Source organism: Ovis aries, chromosome 4 (genome assembly GCF_016772045.2).
Source record: "Ovis aries strain OAR_USU_Benz2616 breed Rambouillet chromosome 4, ARS-UI_Ramb_v3.0, whole genome shotgun sequence".
NCBI lineage: Eukaryota > Metazoa > Chordata > Mammalia > Artiodactyla > Bovidae > Ovis > Ovis aries.
The window spans coordinates 30,079,735-30,090,268 of record NC_056057.1 but is presented as its reverse complement, the minus strand read 5'-3'; the positions used below and the strand labels follow the sequence as shown (position 1 = coordinate 30,090,268).

At 34.7% G+C, this 10,534-nt stretch overlaps 1 protein-coding gene across 6 annotated transcripts in view; it reads right to left on the bottom strand.

Annotated features, from left to right (window-relative positions):
- Positions 1-3,995: 3,995 nt before the first annotated feature.
- Positions 3,996-10,534, bottom strand: part of ITGB8 (integrin subunit beta 8) — a 96,449-nt gene continuing 89,910 nt past the window's right edge. For 4 of the 6 annotated variants that reach the window (XM_060414962.1, XM_027968503.3, XM_060414963.1 and 1 more), the window contains 3 exons: positions 9,842-10,005; positions 9,636-9,745; positions 3,996-9,551 (listed from right to left, as the gene is read on the bottom strand). In XM_060414962.1, coding sequence (XP_060270945.1) covers positions 9,524-9,551; positions 9,636-9,745; positions 9,842-10,005 — 302 coding nt within the window. In that variant the 3' untranslated portion in view covers positions 3,996-9,523. Of the gene's footprint in view, positions 9,746-9,841; positions 10,006-10,534 lie in introns of all 6 variants that reach the window. The other 2 variants (XM_027968504.3, XM_060414964.1) reach the window with 1 other exon arrangement.

Here is a 10,534-nt window from a genome sequence, read left to right as displayed (position 1 = left end):
TCTAGGTATTTTTGGATATTTTACAAAAAATATGTATTATCTGCATAATAAGTTATAAAGGGCATAGAAAAATAAAATGAAAATATGCCTATGTGTAAGAGTGATTACTATTAGGAAGTTGGATTTTTAATTTTTTCTCCTTTTATATACTTCAGTTTTAGTACTAAATAGTATTTAAATTGATTATTAAATAGCATTTAAAAATTGAATAGCATTAAAAAATCAATATTTAATATTATTATATAGTATTTATAGTTAGTATTAGAAGGAAAAAATTAATGTCTAATTAAAGATTATATTTAATTTATGTTAGTATATGCCAAACCATGTGTAATTTCAATAATACTACTTCTCTGTGCAAAAACTTTAGAGCTTGCTTTTTCCTTGTAACCAAATTTCGAATTGCTTAACCAGGGAAGCAAGCTTTCCATAGACCATTACCTGCAGATCATTGTTTTTCATTATCCATTGCTGCATCTCAACAAGCTTTCAATGTCCTTGGATAGAATCCCCAATCTTTTCTACATTACCATTTCCTTACTGCTCCCTGACCTTACTTTTCTGCATGTCTACACTCACCTTTTCTGTAAGGCCTAGGCCAAATGCTATCTCCATGGACCTACGTCAGTCTAATTACAACATCTGAGTGCACTTAACATTTTGTTTTTCATTTTTAGATTCCATTCAATTCTTTCTCTGCAGTTTTTCTGCACATATATTAGCTCTTCAACTTTACTTATTGTACATGTTTTTTGGTTCATAAGGACATAGTTAAACTAGTAAAACTAGTTAATTTAGTAAAATCTGTCCTCACAAAGCATATCATCAGTAATTTATGGAGTGAAAAACAAATCTGTTTGTGAATCTGGCCTCGGCTGCCTATAGGCTGTGCACATTTAGGCATGACGCTTAACCTCTTGTGCCTTCATTTCCCTTGAAAAATAGACAGAAATGATATTTAGTATTGCTGAAGAATTAGTGAGATAGTTTTATAAATAGCACATTATTAGAGTATAAATTATCTGCTATAACACCAAATGCTATGGTTTAGCTGAAAAAGATTGTTTTCCCTACCAGGGTTCAGTTGAGGACACCAATTGTTGGCTCAAGAGGAAGCTCTGAATATTTCAGTACAGGGTTTCCTTTGCCAAGATAGCTCCAGTTGTCCAGATAACAAACATGAAGTGAGATGAGATGAAGTGAGATCCTAGGTTCCTCTCCCATCTGTCACATTGGCCAACATCTAGTCCTGTAACCACATTTAGCTGCAAAGGAGTCTGGATGGTTAAGCTCAGCTGTGTGCTCTATTCAAACTCAGGGGGTGGGTCCTTTTGCTAAGGAGGGAAGACAAGAATGAGGCCAAATAGCACTCCTAACAAAACCAGTATTCTGAGCCTAAAAGACTGTAGCCCAAACCCAAATGAGATGAATACTGAAAAACAAAGGCCTTGTTAAACCCGATGGCTTCCGTTTGATCTCTCCAGTGAAACCTGTCTGTCTGTGCTACACATGCTTCCCGAGTAGCTCAGCTGGTAAAGGATCTGCCTGCAATGCAGGAGACCCTGTTTTGATTCTCGGGGTGGAAAGATCCGCTGGAGAAGGGATAGGCTACCCATGCCAGTATTCTTGGGCTTCCCTGATGGCTCAGCTGGTAAAGAATCTGCCTGCAATGCAGGAGACCTGGGTTTGATCCCTGAGTTGAGAAGATCCCCTGGAGAAGGGAAAGGCTAGGCACTTCAGTATTCTGGCTTGGAGAATTCCACGGACTGTATAGTCCATGGGGTCACAAAGAGCTAGACACGGCTGAGCGACTTTCACTTTCATGCTACACTTACCCTTTTCTTTAAACTCTTACAACTTTTTAAAGATAGGGAATTTGTGTACATAACTTATTTAGCTGTCAATGTATTCCCTCATCTGCTTTACTTTCTTTTATTATTTTTTATTTAAAAGATTATTGGAATATAGTTGCTTTACTATGTTGTATTAGTTTTCAGTGTACAGCCAAGTGAATCAACCATACATATACCTGTGTCATTTGGTTGCATCCGGCTTTTTGTGACCCCCTGGAGTGCAGCATGCCACACTTCCCTGTCCTTCAGTATCTCCCAGAGCTTGCTCAAATTCATGTCCGATGAGTCAATGGTACTGTCCAACCATCTCATCTTCTGTCACCCACTTCTCCTCTTGCCCTCAATCTTTCCCAGCATCAGGGTCTTTTCCAGTAAGTCAGCTCTTCATATCAGGTGGCCAAAGTATTGGAGCTTCAGCATCAGTCTTTCCAATGAATAGTCAGGGTTTTCATTTCCTTTTAGGACTGACTGATTTGATCTCCTTGTAGTCCAAAAGACTGTCAAGAGTCTTTTCCAGGAGCACAGTTCAAATGCATCCCCTCTTTTTGGATTTCTTTCTGATTTAGGGCTTCCCTGGTACTCAGACTTTAAAAAATCTGCCTACAATGTGGGAGATCTTGGTTCGATCCCTGGGTCAGTAAGAACCCCTGGAGAAGGGAATGGTACCCACTGTAGTATTCTTGTCTGGAGATTTCCATGGATAGAGGAGCCTGGTGAGCTACAGTCTATAGGGTTACAAAGAGCTGGACACGACTGAGTGACTAACACTTTTGCTTTCACTAGGTCACCACAGAGCATTGAGTAGAGTTTCCTGGGCTATACAGTATCATCTCATTGGCTGTCTATTTTATATGTGTGCTTAGTCGCTCAGTTGTGTCCAGCTGTTTGTGACCCTATGGACCGTAGCCTGCCAGGCTCCTCTGTCCATGGGGATTCTCCAGGCAAGTATACTGGAGTGGGTTGCCATCTCCCTCTCCAGAGGATATTCCCAACCCAGGGATCAAACCCAGTTCTCCCTCATTGTAGGTGGATTCTTTACTGTCTGAGACCATCTGAGCCACCAGGAAAGCCCATCTATTTTATACATAGTATCAATAATGTATACATGTCGGTCTCAGTCTCCCAATTCATCCCATTCTTGTTCCCCCAGTTGGTATCCATAGGTTTCTTCTCTACCTCTGTGACTGTATTTCTGCTTTGTAAGTAAGATCATCTGTAACATTTTTTTTCAGATTCTACATATATGTGTTAGTATCTGTTTTTTTTTTCTTTTTCTGACTTACTTCACTGTATATGACAGTCTCCAAGTCCATCTATGTGTCTATAAATGAGCCATTTTTTTCCTTTATATGGCTGAGTAATATACCATTCTGGGTCTTCCTAGGTGGTACAGTGGTAAAGAATCCACTTGCCAGTGCGGGAGATGCAAGAGATGTGGATTTGATCTCTGGGTTAGAAAGATCTCCTGGAGAAGGAAATGGCAACCTGTTTAGTATTCTTGCCTGGGAAATCTCATAGACAGAGGAGACTATCCATGGGGTTCCAAAGAGTTGGACATGACCGAGCAACCAAGCACACATACACCCCCACACACTCAAATGTTCCATTGTATATGTACCACATCGTTTTTATTCATTCCTCTGCTGATGGACACTTAGGTTGTTTCCACGTCCTGGCTATTATAAATAGAGCCTTCTCCACCAGATTAAACAAAGAAAAGTCACAATACAAGGGTATCCCATAAATTTCACTTGTTTAAATGTGGCTCTGGAGCATGTGCTGTTAAAGATTATGAACATGTTATGTTTGTATCAAGGTGATGGTAGAAGCCTTTGGTTGCTAAAAAAAAAAAAAAAAGCCCAATTTGTTCTTTAGCTAATTTTTCAGTTCTTTGTAATTAGGATATTTCTTCTGCTTTCACCATTAGGCAGCTATGGAAGGAAAACAGATCAGTGAGAATGACCTTACATCTTTATCATTGACTCTACAGTTTTCCAGTAATAGGAGCTTTTTGGAATTATATAATGTCCTCTACCAATGACAATATATGAATGTTACTACCTTTCCTTGTGTGACAATGTGCTATTTCCTGGCAGTGCTGAGGGTCATGTAGCACACAATGATAAATAAAGAAACATCCTGTGCATTCTTAGATCTTCACATTTTTATTTTGAAACATAGAATTTCATATTGGTTAACACCTACTTTTAAACAAAATGATGCATTAATTAAATGCCTTGTCATAACTATTAATAAGCTCTGTTAGAAAAATAAACATCTCACAACAAACTACAGTATCAGCTTTTTAATAAATATATAAACCAAAGTTAGTAGTCAATCAGAATTATATGAACAGGCTCATAGTATCTAAGTGAAATTATTGTATTCCCAATTTTCTATGTCATTTAAGGCAATTTAGATTTCTGTATAATTCAAAGTCAGAAATAGTAAGAAATTTGTTTACTGAGAATTTGTTTCTTTCTTAGAACTATTTTGATTTCAAATACTTTAAAAATACACTCTATATTAAAATGTTTTCTACAGAGGCAGGAGTTGTTAAATGAAACACATAGGTTATATTACTGATAATTTAAAAACATTACTAATTTTTTACAGATTTAAAAAACTTTAATGAAGTAACTGGTAAATGTAAAATAGTTTTAAACTTATGTTAAATATATACAAAAAGAATTTCTATATTAATATGTGCAAATTTATATTTTATTATAATTTAGAATTAAAATTATTTTATATTCAGTATTTTAAAGAAAATCTATGTGCCATATTTGTCATTGTATGGAATTGTTATAAAAATCACATTTATCTGTGGTACAGTGTAAAGTTAGTAAAGATTTTTTACACAAATCATACATTTCCATCCTTGATGACGACATTTTTTTTTTTAAGTGTTGGATAGATGATTTTAACTGAAATAGGTTATGGAGCTTAGAAGCCTGATTAGTAGAGTTAGTTTATGAAGGTAAGTTTCTGTGGAAAGAAATCCAGGCAGATAAAGGAGTAGTGTTGTTGCTCTCAGGTATTTCATTGACAGCTGCCCAGATAGCTGAACAGTTGTTTCATGTAAGTCAAATAATTTAAATATGCAGTTTTATGAGTCATTACATGGGCTTAAGGTGAATTTATGAAAGCCAAAGGGAAAAATCAAACAAAAGAACAGAAAGGATATAGAAAAATACAAATGGAGGAGGACTTTAAGGGAAAATTCCCTTACAACACTGCTTGGTTGTATGATACTTTTCTCCTGTCATTGACATAAGACACATAAAATGCTTCAAAATCTTAAAATTGCAAAATCTAAATGTGATGATTTTATGTAATATTTTTCCAGTTAATTCTGTTTAAGAGTGAGATGATCACATGAAAGTATTCTTTAGAGTAATAGAAAGAATAAACATTTGTTAACAAACCTGGGAGAAATTCACTCATTCTTGTCAGTTAGGTTAGGGTTTGTTGAAGCATAAAGTATAAATAGACGGTTGAAAGAGCTTTTATAACTTAAAGGTCTGCAGGATCTAAACTCATAATCAGATGGTTAGGCTCCATGTTAAGTGGTAATGTGATTCAGATGTACTGAAAACTGACTTCACGTGTATCATACGTGTGTTCTTAAATATTTATATAGAAATGAATGTCTCTATACCCGTGAACATTTAATTAAAGATGAATTCGTGTACTATTCACTTAAGTAAAACTATAAAACTGCATCTTACAGGCCAATAATCATTGCAAGATATATTTCAGAGATGTTAAATTGAAAAGTAGATGTCTTAGACCTAATGAAATATGAACATGTATAACCCATAATAAATTGGCCATTGAAGAATTATAAGAAAAAAAGGGAATGATCTGAAAGAATGCTAGTTTCATATTTATTTGAAAATATGTCTCAGCTTGCATTGCATTAAGTGGAGTTCTTAAGGTCAGTATAAATAAGGATAGTTGTAAATTAAATGTTAAGAGTAAATAAAACAATATAATATGAACAAGATTGAACTCCCAAGTACCTGTATTTCATTAGATACTTTTATTAAAATATATGGATCTCAAATCCCTTAAAATTGAAATAAGCATGAACAGTTGTAAACATTTAAAATTCTCAGTTTTAATGGGTCTTTGTTTAGGTACATAGATTCAAATGACTTTTAAAATCATTAAGAGATGTTTGGAAATGAAGAACTTCATTATATTATTATAGGCAGTTATTTTTCACAATTAGGTTAATAAAACTTGAAGTTTTGGGGTAATCTCTTAGGAAAAGTGAGTAGAAAAAAAAATAGGAGTAAGAAAAGGAAGGAAAAGCCATTGAGTTTAACTTACTATAAGGGTATCATAGGAATATAGTTCTATGGAGAAAAAATTTCATAATCCATCATAATTTTCAACATTGTATGGATGTCCATTGTCATGCATAAGAATATCTTTTAATAGCGATTAAGTCTATATTCAAAATGTTTGAAATTTATTCTTTAGTAGAGTATTGCATCTGATGCACCCACTAATTTTAATTTTGAGTTTTCACAAATTTTCCTCTAGAGAAATCTATTCTACGTAATCTTAGATTTTTGTATTTGTTTAAACCAAACTAAATTGAACGTTTAGGGCATAATCAGATTTTTAGTGAATTTTTGAGTCTTTCAGAGAATGTCTGTACATAAATATTAATAAATTAAAAAAAGATGCTTATAAATCCACACATATTGCAGTATAAAGATATCCTCAGAGAAGTAAAATTCATACAGTTATATTGTAGTGTATATATGGCCTATTTCTAAATCATGACATACTTTAGGGCACAGAAATGCTGTCGTACCAAAAGAATTGTTCAAGTTCTTAACTTCATTAACCATTTAAAGTTTCATTACTTGTGTTTAATATCAGTGAATCTCAAAAGGCTCCTGTGATCATATTAGTTGAAATAGGCTTTGTTTACATAAATTATTTAATCTAAGAATACCCTGTTTTCCCTTAACTTTTCATTAATTCTAACTAATCAAATATTAATTATCTTCTCACAAGGAAAATATCAATTATTCAAGTAAATATAAGCTTAAAATCTTTAAGAATTAGATCTTTAAATAAAAAAGGAAAGGACAAGACATCACAAACATAACTGCAATCACCAACTGCCTATCAGGAAGCTTGTCCCTTCCTATGAGAAGAGCCTTGTTTCATTATAAATTAGTGCAAACTAATGAGAGTGTCCAAATATTCATCCCTTTATTTTAAGGATTTCATTGTATTATCCTCTTTTGGATAATTCCGCCCACATAGACATTAGTTAATGAACCTTGTAATGTTTAAAAAATTTTAAATGTGTCAAAGTTTTCAGTATTTCAATGAATGGATATTTTCCACTTTTTCCTTTGGAGGCTGACAGGTATTCATTTATTTCCTTTTTTAAAAGGATGCAGTGTGTGACAGGCAAGCTGCTAAAACAATTTTTATGTTATCCTTGGTGATCAAAGGTATTTTGCATAAGTGAGTCACAATACTGAATTATGTCAATGCCGCTGATCACTCATTTGGGGAAGGAAATACTGCTCAACTTAGCATCGTAATTGCCTGGCTTCAGGGGACAGCTGATGGAACTACTGTGTTTTTTGGCTCTAGAACAACTTATTAAACATTTTTGAATCTTCTTTAGGGTGTATGGGATATAGTCTTCATCGAAATGTAGATATCTGGCACTTGGATTAACTCAAGTGCTGGAAGACAGAAAATTGGTGAAGCTGATTGTAAAAGGACATTTAAAAGGAATTTAAAATAACTTCCTTTGTTGTCATAGGCAAAGCTCTGTGCTGTACACAGGACTATTTGACTTCTAGCCAATAAAATCAGAGTGAATAAATCTGTAAGGATATGGTAGTTGTGATGAAGTTCCTGTTATGAAAGATAAAAGTTCACCTCTGTATCAAGCTCTTGGACTGAGCACTGCACGACCCCAGGGGAAATGCTGTTCACACAGCCTGTGTGAATGGACTTCCCTCTGCTGCTGCTGCTGCTGCTAAGTCGCTTCAGTCGTGTCTGACTGTGTGACCCCAGAGACGGCAGCCCACCAGGCTCCCCCATCCCTGGGATTCTCCAGGCAAGAACACTGGAGTGGGTTGCCATTTCCTTCTCCAATGCATGAAAGTGAAAAATGAAAGTGAAGTCGCTCAGTCGTGTCTGACACTTAGCGACCCCATGGACTGCAGCCCACCAGGCTCTTCCGTCCATGGGGTTTTCTAGGCAAGAGTAATGGAGTGGGGTGCCATTGCCTTCTCCACTAGTTAGGACATTTTGCAGTCTCTTAGAAGCTGATTAGCAGAAAGACTGTACTCCAACCATGGGCAGTTTGGTTTGAATTACTTTTTTCTGCTTTGTTTTAGAATTGTCTCATGCTCATTCACTTAAGACTTCAGTAAATCACATTTACAAATACTTGCCAATTGACTATTTTAAAGATTCAAGAGGTAGTATGACATTGTTCAGTGAGCACTGGCCTGGCAATAAAATAGTTCTCTTTAAGTGCTGCCACTTGGTCACTGAGGGGTTTTTGAAAAATCATTTGAACTTTCTGAGCCTCAGTTCCCCTTTATAACCACAAGGATGAATTAGCTTATTTCTAAAGATATTGTCTATTCTTCTCTAATTGTGTATTTTTAGAATTCTGGTGAGTTGGATTGAGGTGATTCAGGGAAAGAATGTCCTTAGACTGCTTCAAAGGGAAAAGGTAATATAGCTTAATTTAGTTTTAATTTGAAAAATATTACTATCTGCTTTGAATAAATATTAGAGAAAACACATTCAAAAGTGTGGCACTTTGCTTGAGGCAGAGTTTCTAAATATTTTGTGAATTTCAACCTGATGATTAGACAAATGAAGTGGTGAAATAATCCATCCAGTTTACCAGGTAAGAAGATCTAAAACTCTACATCAGCAAACAATGAAGCTGTTCAGATTTTGATGTTACTTGAAGTGTCCCTTATTAAACACTGAACTTTGAAAAATATTCTAATAAAGTGACATTGTATTATTATTATTTTTTATGGCAGTAGTAACTTAGCACTTATTAATCCAGTCATCTGTGACATATATAAACTTATCCTGTAAGAAAGAAAACCAAAATATAAAGGCAAAGAGGAAAGAATGTTAGAATTAGTATCCATCTTGTCAAAGAAACACACATGCATAAAACTACTATTTCAAAAGCAATATCCCTCAAGATTAAGGTTTTATCTGTTTGTCTCTTGAACGAATGAAACACTAATCATTTATTCATCTATCTGGTCTTGTCTGTTCACTGCTGCCAGTTGTTGAAGTGTTTGGCAACATTAGTATAACTACATTATTTGTTTGTCTGCATGTTTGGTGCAGGGATTACTGTATCCTTGTAGTGACACAATGCCAAAACTATCTCACAGCATTGTCTCTCTGGGAAGTGTACAAATGGTGGGTACCTGTAAAGTGTAGTCAGTGCTCTTCAGATAATCTACATTCTATGCTGATCTAAATAAGTTATATATTACAGTAAAGTGCTACAATGACACTAGTATCAAACAGTAGTAAGACACATTTTTCTCTGAAAAATTCAGCAGCAGTGTGAGTCACATGATGATGAGGATGCTTGTCAGCCTTCTTCTGAGTAGACAACCAGCAACTGGCATGATCTAGCACATCTGTCTCCTCCTGTGACTTCTAAAATAGTAAATTTTAGGAGCAATTATTTAAAATCCAGTTTCCCATAAGGTACTTTTAAAAAAATCATTTTAGAAGTTGCACCTGAAAGTCTCATGAGCATTTAATTTGCTAATGTCCATTTTTATCTCTTCAGGCTTTTCACGGCGGTAGGTTACTGCTCTCGTGCAAACGCTTTGCAGAATCAACTTGTCCTTGATAAGGAAGAAATGTTATCATTAATTAAGGGCCTAAATATTGAAAGTAGACAATAACACACTGATAGTAATTCATTTTTAGAATCCACTGACCTTTTTTGAGGCTGACACCCTGTAATCTGCCGAGGACTTAATTTTATTATTATTCCATTGTAGTATCACCTGTCTAATGATCAGGACTTTAAGCAACCCAATCAAGAATGTGACTATGAAAATGATGAAAAATATTCTCAAGTAGCTTGGACTAGAGAAGCATTCTGTAAAGAAGCAAATAAATACATGGTTTTAAAAACTGGAATGAGTAAATCAAAGGATTCTAACAGTAATATTAGAAATAAATAATGTTTATCATCTCAATTAAGAGAATCAGAGATGTTGGCAAATCTACATCTTCAAAACAAAGGACTTCCATTGTTGCTGATTCAAAAGTAAACTAATTATTACACATTTATTATTCAAGTATTTTCACCAGAAAACTCTCCTTCAGAGAATAGCCACAATTGAGGTATTCAATAAGATTATTTCTTTCCAGCTTGATTCTTGTACTAACTAGAATATTTCCAAATCCTTAACTAAATATGATTTCAACCATGACAGAGAGAAGGACAGTTTTTGTGGTATGATGTGGATCACTAAGTAGAAAATAGGATTTAAGAATTATTTAACAGCTCTGTGCATTAACATATGTTTTTCTTGTTATGCTTACTCCTCATTTGTTACACATCAGTAATGGAAAATAAAGTAAACATCTGCAGAAGCTAAAATCAGTACTACTCTAATAGATGA